General features: G+C 56.7%; 2 protein-coding genes across 5 annotated transcripts in view; both read left to right on the top strand.

The window, feature by feature from the left end:
* The window catches only part of MYO1F (myosin IF), a 56760-nt gene extending 45570 nt beyond the window's left edge, over positions 1–11190 (top strand). The window contains exons 16-28 of the mRNA XM_019513358.1: positions 367–448; positions 539–645; positions 1410–1508; positions 2367–2511; positions 2988–3102; positions 4161–4330; positions 4601–4746; positions 5317–5463; positions 5894–6042; positions 6387–6470; positions 6975–7176; positions 7692–7855; positions 9594–11190. Of these exons, the coding sequence (XP_019368903.1) occupies positions 367–448; positions 539–645; positions 1410–1508; positions 2367–2511; positions 2988–3102; positions 4161–4330; positions 4601–4746; positions 5317–5463; positions 5894–6042; positions 6387–6470; positions 6975–7176; positions 7692–7855; positions 9594–9670 (1687 nt within the window). The 3' untranslated portion in view covers positions 9671–11190. The remainder of the gene's footprint in view (positions 1–366; positions 449–538; positions 646–1409; positions 1509–2366; positions 2512–2987; positions 3103–4160; positions 4331–4600; positions 4747–5316; positions 5464–5893; positions 6043–6386; positions 6471–6974; positions 7177–7691; positions 7856–9593) is intronic.
* ZNF414 (zinc finger protein 414) overlaps positions 5939–14414 on the top strand; it is a 27841-nt gene continuing 19365 nt past the window's right edge. For 3 of the 4 annotated variants that reach the window (XM_019513354.1, XM_019513356.1, XM_019513357.1), the window contains exons 1-2: positions 5939–5945; positions 9375–9380. In XM_019513354.1, coding sequence (XP_019368899.1) covers positions 9379–9380 — 2 coding nt within the window. In that variant the 5' untranslated portion in view covers positions 5939–5945; positions 9375–9378. Of the gene's footprint in view, positions 5946–9374; positions 9381–14110; positions 14212–14414 lie in introns of those variants that run through there. The other variant, XM_019513355.1, reaches the window with a different exon arrangement.

Here is a 14414-nt window from a genome sequence, read left to right on the forward strand (position 1 = left end):
GGGTGGGGTGGGCTGCCCACTGGGACAGGGGCGTAAAACAGCAGGGACTAACCCGCTGTGACACCCGCAGCCCACAGATGCAGTTGGATCTTCCCAATGGCACTGTCCCCTATACAACCCTTCCTGCATGCCGTTGCTCAGGTGCGTTATGAGGGAGGATGCACCAGGATAAGGAGACTGGTGGAAACCATGGATTCAGCCCTTGTTTTAAGAGGTGCATCTCACATTCACTTCAAAGGGAGCTGCACCTGATGGAGCCAGAGCCGAGACTGGTGCGCTGAGCTGGCCAGAGCTTCACGGGGTGGAGACCACAGCCTGAGCAAGCCTGTTCTGGGCTCGCACTGGTGACCATTTTCTGTCTTCTAGTGGATTCATCCGGATGCTTTTCCCAGAGAAGCTCGATTCAGACAAGAAGAGCCGACCGACCACAGCTAGTTCGAAAATCAAGGTAGGGCCCTGAGGCTGCCAGAGGGTGTGGGCCAGGATGGGCTCCTGTTGGAGGCTGTTAATGATATATAAACACTCTTCTTTGCAACAGAAACAGGCCAATGACCTAGTGAACACGCTAATGAAGTGCACCCCACACTACATCCGCTGCATCAAACCCAATGAGACCAAGAAACCCAAGGACTGGGAGGAGAGCAGGTACGAGAGAGGCCTTTGCTGCTTATCATTTGGATTATTTGGATCCAGAGTCCCCTCGGGGGCTAGGAGCTGTACACACACATAGTAAGGTACAGCCTCTGCTTCAAAGAGCTTGCAAGGAAATTGCTAGCACAGACAAGGGGTTGGAGGAGACATGACCTGCCCATGGTTACAAAGGAGGTTCAGTAGCAGAATTGGGAAGAGAGCCCTGGATTTCCAAAGCCCAGTTCAGTATCTTCCCCTCTGGGCAGCAGCAAGAATCCAACATTTGATAACCTAGAATTAATCATTAGGTAGCTCTGCCAGATGGTGAGTAGGTCTGGGCTGTGGCTTAAAGCTGGGAGAGCGTGTTGATATACAAGCAAGATCCTATTTACATGTAAGCAAACCTGCTTCAGCACAAATGTAAACCCGCCCAGGGCGCTGGTCTTCATCCTTAGGCACCTGCCCCGCTTGATAAATCATAGCTGTGCCAGTGCGGTAATACAAACGGGCCCTACAGCACGTAACCAGTTTGAAAACGGTGCACGTGACCGGCCGTGTTTGATTTCTGTGATTTAGTACAGGGGTAAGCATACCAGACATGCGTGTGCACACATGTGTGCACACGCTCGAACTCATCCGCTTGCACACACGTGCCCCTACACATACACGTTGCCAGAAGGACTCAGGCATACTCGAGTGGTGCCTGCCCCTCAAGCTGAGGCCTTGGGGCTGATCAGCCTCCTGTGGTGCATGTTCCTCTATTCCTCATCGCTGCGTAGGGTGAAGCACCAAGTGGAGTATCTGGGGCTGAAAGAGAACATCCGAGTGCGCAGGGCAGGGTTTGCCTATCGCCGAATCTTCCACAAGTTCCTACAGAGGTAAGGCCATCGCTGTGACTGCTCGGGGACTGGCAGACCCACGCTAGCTCCCTGGACGGGGTCTACCCATGAAGCCAAGAACCACTGCATCTAGGGCAGGGGCGGGCAAAATGCGGCCGGGGGGCCAGATGCGGCCCGCCAGGCCATTCTATCCGGTCCCTGGGGCCCCTAAAAAATTTAGAAAATTAATATTTATCTGCCCTGTCATGCAGCCCTCGATGGTTTGCCAAAACTCAGTAAGCGGCCCTCCACCCGAAATAATTGCCCGCCCCAATCTAGAGCATGGTCTATGTTTCCCTGGGAGAAGGCCTCTTGTTTCTGAAGGAGTTTGAGATGCAGTCCCCGTAAGCTCATTGCTATTGTACAGACTGGGGGGAATAAAGGGGTTTTCAGTTCAGCCAAACTTAAACATTTTGGGAGGAGAACAGGGGGCAAGGGGAGCCGAGGGTTGGAAACAAAAAATGGTTTGGGATCGACCTGAAACATCTTGTTCAACATAAACTGCAATGGCTCGTTCACTTTTTCAGCTTATTAAAGCCCGGTGTTTAGTTATTCTTAGTTTCCCTTCTAATATCACACAGAAACAGGCGTCTCAAACCAAACGGTCAAAAGGCTTTGGTTTGAATGCGGCGAAACAGAAAATGTTGGCATTTCCAACCCAAAACATTTTGGGAACACCCTTAAAATGCCTCAACATTTTCAAAAGCTTCTGCCCCCCGCCATATTTTTTCAACCCGAACTATTTTGCTGAATTTGTCCCTAACCGGTGATTCATTCTGGGTCCCCTTGCAAGACCTTTTATCAGCCAGTTCATTAATCACTGAAAAAACTTTGCGCTCAAGCCCCCTCTCCCGGCAGGTATGCCATCTTGACTCCCGAAACATGGCCACGCTGGCGGGGCGACGAGCGCCAGGGTGTGCAGCACTTGCTGAGGTCTGTTAACATGGACACTGACCAGTATCAGATGGGCCGAAGCAAGATTTTTGTCAAAAACCCGGAGTCGGTACGTGTTCCTGGGTGTTGCTGTGGGGGTTCACCTCTTGCCCCCAAAGATTATCTAGGATTTCAAGGGATTCACTGGACATGAGCCCCAGTGTCAATGTGGGAATGCTTTCGCCAGCTTTCCCCTGCCTTTTGGCACCTGGGGGTCTGGGTGATGAAGAGGAGGGGGCCAGCTGGGATTCAAAAGGCAGCAGTGCGGGTTCCCAAATACCTTGAAGAATGAGAACAGATGACAGCGCCCTTAAAGCCACTGGGGATTTTCATCCAGGAAAACCCTAACGGGGTCCTGACAAAGAGAGATTTAGATCTGATGGAAAACTGTCCCTTTGTCTGCCCGTCCCGTCTGCCTTCTATTAACTCCACTTCCCTGTGAGCCTTCCCCGCCGCGCAGTCCCCGTGCAGAACAGAGTACCCTCTCTCTTCCTGCCCCTTCCTACTTGGTTTTTTGGGGGGATCTCATGGTTTTTCCACCATCAGCTCTTCCTGCTGGAGGAAATGCGGGAGAGGAAGTTTGATGGGTTTGCCCGGATCATCCAGAAAGCCTGGAGGCGGCACATTGCCATCCGGAAGTACGAGCAGATGCGGGAAGAGGGTAAGGGAGCTGCAAGCTGGGCCACTGTGCGCAGGACAGAGAAGGGACGGGGCAAGTGGCAATGCAGTGGAGGAGCCCACGCCAGCTTGGTTAAAGTGGCATTAGCAGGTCGGGGCCTGTTCACCATTTGGAGCCGATGGGGGGTCGTTCCAGACCAGGAGGGGTATGATTCAGGCCCAGCCAACTTCTGACGCTGGTCCTTTAAACATGCACCATTCAAACCTGCAGCCTGTGCAGGACTAGGAGACAGGGCTGAAGTTGTTCCTTGCTCTGGGAGAAATAGTTTTTCTCGTGGTAAAATGGAGGGGACTGAGAGGCACAGCTGGTCGGAGCTGAGTCTAGTGATTAGAGCAGGGCTGGATTTGTGGGTCCTACCCCCAGCCACCACCAGGAATTTGGGATGGGAGGTAGAGCCATGGAGATTGGGATGCAGGACGCCTCTTTAAGACACCCAGGGCAATTTCCAGGAAGTCACTTTATTTCTCCAGGACTGTTATGAGGCTGAACTGAGGACTTAAATATATACAACGCAATCTGAAAATAGAGCGTTTTCCTGCAGGCTCTAAAACAACAAGAGCTTTACTAATGCTCCCAAACCTTAACAATACGAAAAGCCAGCATAGATACACAGGCACAGAAATAGCACTGTAGAGAAGCCAGACATGCTCCCATTGCCCTGTCCCGCAGCACAAATGCAAGAGGACAACCGGGGCAGAGAAAACCTTCAAAGAGACAAAAGCAGAAGCATCTCCTGTGATGCACAGCTAGCCTGCAGGACTTGCAGTGGCAGAGGATGAAGGAGAGAGGCAGCTCAGGGCAACTGGGGAAGAACGCCTTCGTACTTAGGATGAAGATGGTCAAATCATGGCAACTGTAAATGCCCAGGCTTCAGGGCACATGCTATTGGCAGCTCAGGGTCTGGAGGGGATAGGACTTCATATGCCGGGGTGCTTTAACACTGTCCTCCCAAAGCATCAAAACTGGGGGCATCCCACCAGGCCGGACAGGTCCTTGGTCCGCTCAGGGCCTGACTCGTGTGGATACATGTCTTTGCTCAGCTGCCAACATCCTGTGCGGCTTCAAGGAGAGGCGGAGGAACAGCATCAACCGCAACTTTGTGGGTGACTACCTGGGCATGGAGGACAGGCCCGAGCTGCGCCAGTTCCTGGCCAAGAGGGAGCGGATCGATTTTGCTGACTCCGTCACTAAGTACGACCGGAGGTTTAAGGTAAATGGGCTCGTCCCAGGCTCCTCCTTCCCCAGGGCTGCGCCAAAAGGTTTGCTGGAGAAGGAGAGAGGTCAGTCCCAGGTGACGCAGGGGCAGGAACGAGGTGCGAACACGCGGGGATCGGGCCCTAAATGCCTCGTGTGCTGGCTGCCTTTGCCCAGGGTCTCCCCAGGGTCCCGGTGCTGTCCCATGTGAGACATGGCCCTAGCCCCTGCCCCTGGGCTTCTTCTGCTAGCTCAGCACACCCATCCTCTCCTCTCTCCCCCTCAGTCCATCAAGCGTGACCTCATCCTGACTCCCAAGTATTTCTACTTGATCGGCCGTGAGAAGGTCAAAAAAGGCCCGGAGAAGGGTCAGATCAAGGAGGTGCTGAAGAAGAAGGTGGAGATCCAGGCTGTCCTTGCAGTCTCGCTCAGGTGACTTCTCCGCCAGCCCTCCTCGCACCTGCCACTCCCCACAAGGCTGCCCCAGCCCTGGCAGGGGGCTTCCAACACGTGTGAGCGCCTGGTTGCATTTGAAGTAGCAGCTCCTTCCCTCGGGCGTCTGTAGAGGAGCCGCCCTCACCCCCTTGCACCCACTCACCCTTTTGGGTTTCTTGATCCCACCAACGCACCGGGTTAACCACACAGGTGCTCCCTTGCTGCCAATTCCAGCACCAGCCAGGCTCTTCCCCCACCTTGGAGGCCACCCCTGATTACCTGACACTTTTTCCATTGCCAGAGACATCCCAGACAAGGCTGGTGGTGGGGTGCTGTGTAAGGGTAGCGTCCAGAAAGAGAGCTCGGTCCTTTGCATACACTACAGCGAGAGACACCCCCCCTCCATAGTTTCCTGAGCACGTGTGACCTCTGGGGGGGTCTCTGTGGCCTCTAACCAGCCCTGCCTCCAGGCTCACTGGACCCAGCAGGTCCCTCCTGGGGCGTTATGGTCCCTGAAGGGGCCTGCAGGCATGTGACGCACTCTCCTCTGGTGGTTTCTCCGGCCAGCACAAGGCAGGATGATTTCTTCATCCTCCACGACAGAGAATCCGACAGCTTCTTGGAGTCCATCTTCAAGACGGAGTTCATCAGCCTCCTGTGCAAGCGCTACGAGGAGGTCACCCGGACCAAGCTGCAGCTCAGCTTCCACGACACGTGAGGAGCGGCAGGTCCCCTGGGGCAGGGAGGGTGGCACAGCTGGGGCCGCTTCACTGGCAGACGAGCGCCCTGCTCCCAGCTCTGGGAGGGGTGCGTGGGCTAGTGGTTAGAGCTAGGGTAACAGGGCAGCAGGGCTCCTGGGCTCTGTCCCAGGGTCTGGAAGGGGAGGGGGCTCTAGTGGTTAGCATGGAGGGGCTGGGAAGCAAGACTCTTGGGTGCTCTGCGCTGACCGAAGAGGAAAGTGGGCTGTAGCCTGGCTGGGGGGCAGGTCACCGTGGTGGTCTCGGGGCTGTTGTGGGAGAAGGGGAAGTTTAGGAGGAAGCCACGCCTGATTTTTCAGGGCTGTCTCCTCAATGACACATGGGGCTTTTCAAAGAAAGACTAGCCAGGCCAGGGACCCTCACGGCCCCTCTCCCCACTTGCCCAGACTACAGTTCCGGGTGAAGAAGGAAGGCTGGGGCGGGGGCGGCACCCGCAGCGTGAACTTCACGAGGGGCCAAGGTGACGTGGCCATCCTGAAGGCATCGAGCAAAGTCCTGACAGTCAGCATCGGGGACGGGCTCCCGAAGAGCTCCAGTGAGTGCCTGCGGCAGGTCCTCGCGCCCTGGGCTGGGGGGAGCAGGAGGCTGGTCTGTGACTAGGGTGGCCTGAGGAATTGCACCTGAAGGATGGTGTCCCAGGCCACGGCTGCACCCAGGTGGGAGTCCTGCACTCTCCTGGCTGGAGCAGGCGGTTGCACGGTTTGGTTTGGGGGGCCCGGTCCCACGGGGAATGGGAAGAGGATGTGCCTCCGCGGGGCGGCAGCAGGGATGGGTGTGCTGAGAAGCAACGGGAAGGTGGAGGTTTGCAGTGAGCCGGATAAGCACCAAAGCCCTGATGAAACTGGGCCACAGCTCCTGCTAACTGCTTTGTCCCAACAGAGCCCACTCGGAAAGGGATCCAGCAGGGCAGAGGCCACTGCAGGCAACCGGTACCCACAAGAAGTGCTCCCCATGCTCCCAGAGGTGAGGAGAACGGGGCCTTAGGGGCAGCAGCCCAAATCAAAAGAGCTGCCATGCTGGGGAGCCTGCCCAGGCAAGGAAGACCCCAGACCTCCCCGAGACAGGGGCCCATCACTTGGCTCCATTTCAGCCATGGTGGCAGGCCTCGTGGGTCTCTTGGAGATCCCTCCCCCCTTAGGATCATGGCCCTGGAGCCCACCAGCAGCCCTCGAGCACTTGGGCTTGACAGTATAGTCTAAAAGGGAATTGGGACAGCTTGGGTGTGTTCCTGGTTCTGTCCCTGACTCAGTTTCCCCGTCTGCCAAATGGGGATAATGAGGCTGAACCCCCTGGATCAGTGCTTCCCAAATGTTTCCCCCACAACCCCACATCCAGTGACGGTGTGACCCCATTTGGGGTCGCAGCGCACAGGTTTGGAAGCCCCTGCCCTGCATCCACGGCTGGGGAGCGCCCAGTACAGCCGTCCCTGGGGCTCTCTAATGCACCCTCTTCTCGTGGCCCTTCCAGGGAGCTGCGAGAACGGAGCTCCCCAGTTCCCCCGCAACAACATGAGGCAGCGGGACCCGACAAATGCCGTATCGCAGAAGCAGCCGCGGGGGCCGCCGAACGCGGCACTGCCCAAGCAGGGCGCCAGCCGCAAGGTCAAGACAAGACCCCCCTCGGACCACAACCTGGAGTTCCTGAACGTGCCCGACCAGGGAGTGGCAGGGTACGTGTTGCTACTGTCCCGTGCGCCAGGTCCCTGGACTGCCCTCGCTCCAGCCACAGGGGCAGCGATTGTCCCCTTTGCCATCAGCCCCCTCCTGCTGCCTGACACGGTTCAATCCATGCATGGAGCCCCGCCGCGGGGATCAGCACGTGCTCACCAGCACCGGCCTGAAAGGGTGACTTGCTCAGGGAAGCCAGGAACAGCTGAGGCTGTCTAGAAAGAGACCAACCTCATGCCTGGGGTTGAGGCCCTCCTAGCACCTACGCAGCCCTCCACAGCCCAGCGAGCAGTGATGAGGAATGAGCAAAGCTGCTCTGCCTCCTGTGTCAGTCCTGAAGCACAGAATCGTTCTGGGGGGGAGCTGGGGACCCACACGAGGTTTTGGGGTCTGCCGTCACCGACAGGAAGATGCAGCCTGAGAGCTGTACCCATCCCCACTACCCACTCCTGAGACTCCCCTCCGTGCTGGTCATCGCACAGTCCCCACCGCTGACCTCTCTGGGTGCCTTTTGCAGCATGCAGAGGAAGAAAAGCATAAGCCAGCCCCCTCCTGCAAGACGGCCCAAGCCCCAGCCCAAGGTCACAGTCCCGCGCTGCCGGGCCCTATATCAGTACACCGGGCAGGACGTGGATGAGATCAGCTTCAACGTGGGAGACGTCATAGACATCCTGATGGAAGGTGCGTATTCTGCATCGGCTGCGTCAACGTGGGCCAAACTCCGCGGGGGCAGGAAAAGCAGCCCTGGGGCAGGGGCCCCAGTGCCAGGGAGGTGGGGAGGATGGACCCTGGGGTGACAAAGCCTGCCGCCTTAAGCTAGCTGAGGATTAGCTGCTTCACTCCCCGATCAGCAGATGCATCCTTTGCAAGGACGCTGCCTAGCAAAAGAACCCAGCCATGGTGCCCAACAGACTAGCATTAAATTGGGTCTTGGTAAAGAGCCTGGGGCGTCTGCCAGAGGTTAGCTCAGACGCATATTAAGACTAGAGAACCTGAGAGTATAGAGCCTGTTCACAGAGGCTGGAAAATGCAACCCTTCACTTGGGATGCAGCCAGTAGCAGCAGGGAGTGACCCTCTGTCACAGGACTCATTGGCATTCGTGCCAGCTGATGGCAACAATGGCTAAGGTACTTTCTCCCTGTTCCAGCCTGGGTACCGATTCACTTGCCCTGGTCAGGAGTTTCATGCACAGAGCTCTGTGCACTAATAAAGGCACTCAGTTGGACTATAGCAACTGGATCTTTATTTTAAGCACGCTGCATTAGCACATGTGAATGTGGCACCTTGTTTGCTCAGAGCTGCTGCGCAATCCCCAAGCACATGGAGCTTCCTGGTTTCACCCTCCAAATTGTCCCTCCTACATCTCCTGCTCCAACCTGCAGTTTTCCTGCAGCTTGTTGCAAGGATTCCTCAAGCAAAGGGCTGAGGGCAGCCCCAGCCTGTGCGCCTGTAGCTCGTAGAAATGCACCTGCTGCGCTGTTGTGTATCATCTTTTCCCCATGGCGTGACACCTGCAAAGTGTAAGCAGCTGGGGACAATCAGACAGTCCTGGGGTCTCACAGCCTAAGGCCGTGATTCTCAGTCAGGGTGTCACAGCACCCTGCAGTGCTGCGGGGTGTCTCCCAATATGAGCACAGCTGGGCGTGCAAACGCCTACACGTAATTCACAGATAAACCCAGAGATTTCAAATCGCAATCCATAATGTTAAAAGCATCCTGCCTTGTTATGATCTTTCCGAGTTCTTTGCAACAGGAGAATTGCTCTGTCATTTTTCCCTAGTCAAAAACTGAGTGAAAACAAAAGAGCTAGCCTTTTCCAGGGGGAAAATGAGTCTTAACAAGAGGTTCCTTGGGTCTCAAAAGGTTAGCCACCACCGGGCTACGGTCTGTGCGCTCCCTGAAGCCAGCCTGGGGTGCAGAGATGTCTTCTGTAGCTGACCATGAAGACTGTTAGCAGGAGGGATGTTCTGGTCTCGTTCTGTGGCCAGAAGGGACCCTGTGAGCATCTAATCTGAGCCCCTGCATAGCACTGGCTGTAGGATTTCAACCCCAGGCTTTTGTTGAATGGGCCTGTCCAGTGTAGGATATTGCCAGTTAAACCTGAATAGGACTGGGGTTAGGGCATCTTGTTGACTCATTTATTAAGGGGTAATAGTGCAGCCAGCTCCCCCAGCTGGGAGACGACTGGGCCATGGCCAGAGCCATGCTAAAGGCACGCAGGTTCCCTACACTCACATATGGGGACACCTTCGTAGGAGCCAGTCCATGCACCCAGCCGCACATGCACGCATACCCAGCTCTCGAGCTCTGCGGCCACAGGAGGGATTCACTGAGATGGAGCTTGCAGGGCACAAAGAGCCTGCGAACAGCATTGCTCACTCCCCGCGCCTAATGCTAAGCACCGTTTCCCTCTTCCAGATTCCTCGGGGTGGTGGAAAGGCCGGCTGCACGGGCAAGAAGGGCTCTTCCCTGGGAATTACGTGCAGAAGATCTGAGCCTCGGGCCAAGGGTGCGCGGACAGGTGCTTTGGGACAGACATGGCTGAGCCTACCAACCTCATCTTCCGATAAAGACTATGCAACCAGTGAGCAAATAGACTCCTCCCACAGGGGCAAAACAGACTCCTCCCACAGGGGCAAAACAGGCTCCTCCCACTCTGCTTCCCGAGGCGGGAGAGGCTGGATGCATGGCAGACAGATCGTGATGGGGACGTGGCAGCACAACTGTTGTTTGGGTTCCCGGGCGCAGGCTTCATCGGCGACACGTGTTTAAAGCTCGCTCCCGTACGGCTGCTGAGCAGCTGCTTGGTGTGGCTTTCTGCTGACGCTGGCATTTTCACGGGTGCTTTCCTTTCCAACTGCCCGCCCTACAGGCCCCCTGCTCCATCTCTGTTGCCCAGCTCCGGTCCTGCTCTCTTGCTGCTAAAGGATCTGGAGCTTTGTTCATTGCTGGTCCAAGCCACCTTTGCAATAGCTGGCTCACGTGAAAAAGCCTTTTGCAGCAAGGAGGGCCCATTAGACATCTGTCCGACACTTAGGACAATGGGACTAGGACTTTTAGGTGGCTATGACGTCCCAATAATATTTTATAATAAGGTTGCACTCAGCGGTGACTTCAGCCCTGTGACCCAGCACCCAGACCTCCTGCACTGTTTCTGTTGCACGCTGAATCTTGAATCAAGATCAGCCGAGAACATAGGGATGAGGAGCCGGCATCGCCAGCGGCTTGGCGGGGGGTGAATCCCACCTCTGCACTGCGACTGGATTCCTCGCTGCTCCCCCCCACAGCGAGACATGCAGTCTCTCGCGACCGAGATGGTGTTTACAGCCAGGCAGCACAGCCCCCTGGTCCTCACGCAATGAATGTTGAGTTTGCTCCTCTGTACAGTTACCTCGATTCTTCTTTATCTACACTCAGAAGGTGCACGGATAAACCACGTGGGACTGGGATGCATTTCCTGCAGGAAGTTAGAAGAACGGTCATTGCAAAACAACGCAGGAAGCCCCAGCACAGCAGGGGTGCTGCCATCACCTGACCACCTGGGAAGAGAGCCACAAGCAACAGGTGATGGAAGTGCCAGGAGTTAACGAGGCCGGCTGGCGAGCTCCAAAGCGGCTGACTCAACAGGTGTAGCAATTTGTCATCCTTAGTCAAGAGCTTGCCCTTTTCAAATCAGCAGGTCAGCAAAGGGTGACCGTGGTTATGTGCCAAGGTGACTGTGACTCTGGTATCAGTACCGGCGTTGCAGTGAGCAGCAGATTTGGTTTATCTTCCTGACCCACGCCCCATCTGCAGCAGGAGACGGACCAAAGTCAGTGCAAAATGTTCTGAATTGGATGTTCGTATTCCCTCTTAAAAATACCAGTTAAGTGGGGTCTGGTATTCCTCAGTAATGACCCGGCAAAGCGTCTCAGCTGGAGGGGGAAGTTTCTGACTCAACTGCTGATTCTCTTTTTGTTGAGTAAGAAGGCAGCAAAACTATCCCTGTGGGTTAAATAAACCTTTCTCTCCTGATTCCCACCTGGCAGCCGCATCACTTGCAGAAGGGCCCATTGAGGGAGACCATCAAAGACTGTCCTGCTCAGTTTGTCCCTGTAGGTACTTGGACAAATGAATTGCCCTTTCTCCCACCGCTCCTGTTCCCAGGCCCTTCTTTAAGATAACAACATGGGTAGGTAACATCATACCGTGCGGAAGAGGGAGATCATCCACCAGTTGTGTATGGGGAAGGCGGCTTGCCCAAAGCCATTCAGCTGCAGGGACAGGAATAGATCCCAGGTCTCCTGGGTCCTAGCCCAGTGCTCTGTCCGCTAGGCCTCTTCTGCTGTCATTGCAATCACTTTAGGGTAGAAATGGGCATGGAAGCAGGGATGTATGAGTAGGAAGGAAAACCAACAATCCTATCCCTACCTAATTGTGCAGCCCCCACCTACATGCTGTCTGCTTGCAAGACCTCCCAGATCCGCCTGCCCAAACCAGCGCCCACAGGACCCCAACCCCCAGCAGCCTCTTCGCTCACACGACCCTTACAGCGCTGACAGGCTGGGTAATAGGGAGGTCTGGAGGGGCTAAGGCTGAGATGGGGGGGATTGAAGAAGCAGGGGAGCCATGCAGGGGGCATAGGTTAGCCCAGGGGTGGGCAAAATGCAGTCCACAGGCCAGATGCAGCCCACCAGGCCATTCTATCCGGCCCGCGGGGCCCCGAAAAAACTTAGAAAATTAATATTTATCTGCCCCTAGCTGCCCGTCATGTGGCCCTCGATGGCTCGCCAAAACTCAGTAAGTGCCCCTCCGCCCGGAATAATTGCCCACCCCTGGGTTAGCCCCTCTGTACTAGCCTCATCGGGCCCCTGGCAGAAATCCCTGGGCAAATGAACTGAGGTGCCAGTGCCTCGGGGGAGGGAATGGGACGTGTATATGTACAACTGTGTGCACACATGCATGCACGTGTGTTCACACGAATCCAAGCCATCAGGGGAATTAGGATGCAAATCACTTTGGGGCTGTCTTCCCCGAGGCCGTCCCCTAAGTTTGTCCCAAACTTGCCTGTCCACACTCCGAACCCTCCGTGCGACTTGGCTAGAGATGTATTTACAGCCAAGGTGCTGCTTTCCCTCGATCTGATAACCCAGTTCAGAGTGCTAATCAGGCTAAGCCCAGTCCTAATGGTCTTCCAGCGCCTTCCCACAACTCTTCTAGTGTGCTTAGCAGGACAAACGAGTTCTCCCACCACTCCCTGGGAAAGGATCGTAGCACAGCTCCAGCCCCTGCGCTACACACACCTGTGGGTTGGGCCCAGAAGTGCTAATGCCACACGCAGGGGAGGCACCAGTGACTAGGGCAGGATGGTGCAGTGGGGACTGCTGGCACCCAGCCCGAGCTCAAACCCAAGCTGCCACCCATGACTCCCCTCCAGCCAGAGGCACACGCCACAGCCCCCACCCTAAGGTCACCAGCCAGTCAGCACCCATGCTGGGCTACCCTCAAGCTCCCCTTTTAACCAGCCCCTGCGCCTGTCAACCAGACAGAGACTGGAGACGAGGCAGAAACAGGCCCAGGGGCTGCTGGCTGATGTAGTTGTCTCCAGGGTGCTGTATATGGCCTCTTGGTCCCTTTGTAGAAGGGGAGAGGTGGAAGTGGGGAGGGAAGTGATGGAAGAGGAAAAGCAGGGTCAGAAGGGAGGGTCTGCAGCCCAGCAGAGGCTGCCCACCCCCCTCCTAGGCACTAGAAAAGCAGCCCCAAAGGAATGGAGATGGGAGGATATGAAGAAGCAGCTCTTAAATGGCCGCTCCTTCATTGCAGGTCCCGCTAGATGGCACCACGCACCCAGAATACGGGTGCTGGGCCCATGGGCGGGTCCTGAGGCCCTGAGAAGGGACGAGGTTTGGAGGCCTGGCTCAGGTCAGAACAAGCCTTGCCGGCCGGTCGGCAGTGGCAGCGAGGGAGACGCTAGGATCTTCCTTGTCCCCAGGGCTAGCACCTTGTCCTGGCCGTACCTGGGCCCGTCGCTCGCCCCCTGCCCGGAGGAACCGGGGTGCCAGGGGACACTTCGCGTTATTCTACGCCACCGCCCGGAGCAGAGTTAAGGCTGTGCCGGGGCCCTCACGACACATTTCTTCTCTTAATGCCTTTGGGTCTCTTTCCGTGACCTTAAAAGAAAAATGCCTGGCTTGGGAATAATTACAGCAGCCTGGTTATTCATTTACCCCAGCACAACTGGTACCATCCAAGCATGAGGGATCACTTGGGGGACTGCCAGGCATTTCTGCAAAGGAGGTCGCTGCCCTGATGGCATGGCAGATAGGGAAAATGAGGCAGGGAGGTACGCAGTGGCAGGCCTGGGGTCGCCCGGCAGGTGGGCGGCAGAGCTTAGGGCAGAACCCAGATCTTCAAGGCTGCAGCTGGTGGGGCAGGTGCAAGAGTCTCCCCTGAAAGGACCCTCCTACCAAAAGCATAACGTCTCCCTGCAGCAATGGGGGCTGGTCTCAGGGAACCGTGTGAAGCTTCCACTTAGAGACCGAGATCGCTTAGGGCCGAATGCAACCTGGAGGCTTCTTTTGTGTCTGAGAGGCCCCCCGAGACACGAGGGCTGGCACTCGCCTCCTTCCTTCCAGCCCTACTGCTCAGACCATTCAAGACGTGGTGGGGCCCAGCACTGGAGACCTGCTGGGGCCTCTCATCACCCAGCAAACGGGGCCAGACACGGGCACGGGTCAACTGGGTTGCTGCCCAGGGCCCAGACACAAAGGGGGCCCCAAACCGGTAATTTTTATTATCATCGTTATCGTTATCTCTGGCAAAGGGGGGGCGATACTAGAAGTTCACCCAGGGCCACCAGCAAACCTTCCCTGGGGTACAGGCTTTTCTCGGGTCCTCATTTCTGGGGGGTGGAGCGGGGCGCCCCGTCGTCCCAACAAAGGGAAGCCCGCGGGCAGGGACACACGGTAACCCCCGGAGCGCTGCGGCTTAAACACGAGGGGACGGACGAGCTCAAGCCGCGGGATGGGCCCGAAGCTCCTGGAAGGGCTGAAGAAAGGTGCGGGGGAAATCACGTGCTGTTGCGAGCTGGGTTAGGGGCAGGGGAAGCGCTCCTGCTCGCTCCTCCAGGCCCTCCCTGCCGCAGCTGCCCAGCCCGAACTCCCCTGGGGCAGGGCCCGGGCCCCCGCTCCGCTGCGTCCATACAGCCGCGCCCCGGCTCCCTGCCCCCATCCCGGGCGGCCGCCCCTACTGGTGTGGGGG

The sequence above is a fragment of the Gavialis gangeticus genome, unplaced genomic scaffold (genome assembly GCF_001723915.1).
Source record: "Gavialis gangeticus isolate Ggan-Ray unplaced genomic scaffold, GavGan_comp1, whole genome shotgun sequence".
NCBI classification, from domain to species: Eukaryota; Metazoa; Chordata; order Crocodylia; family Gavialidae; genus Gavialis; species Gavialis gangeticus.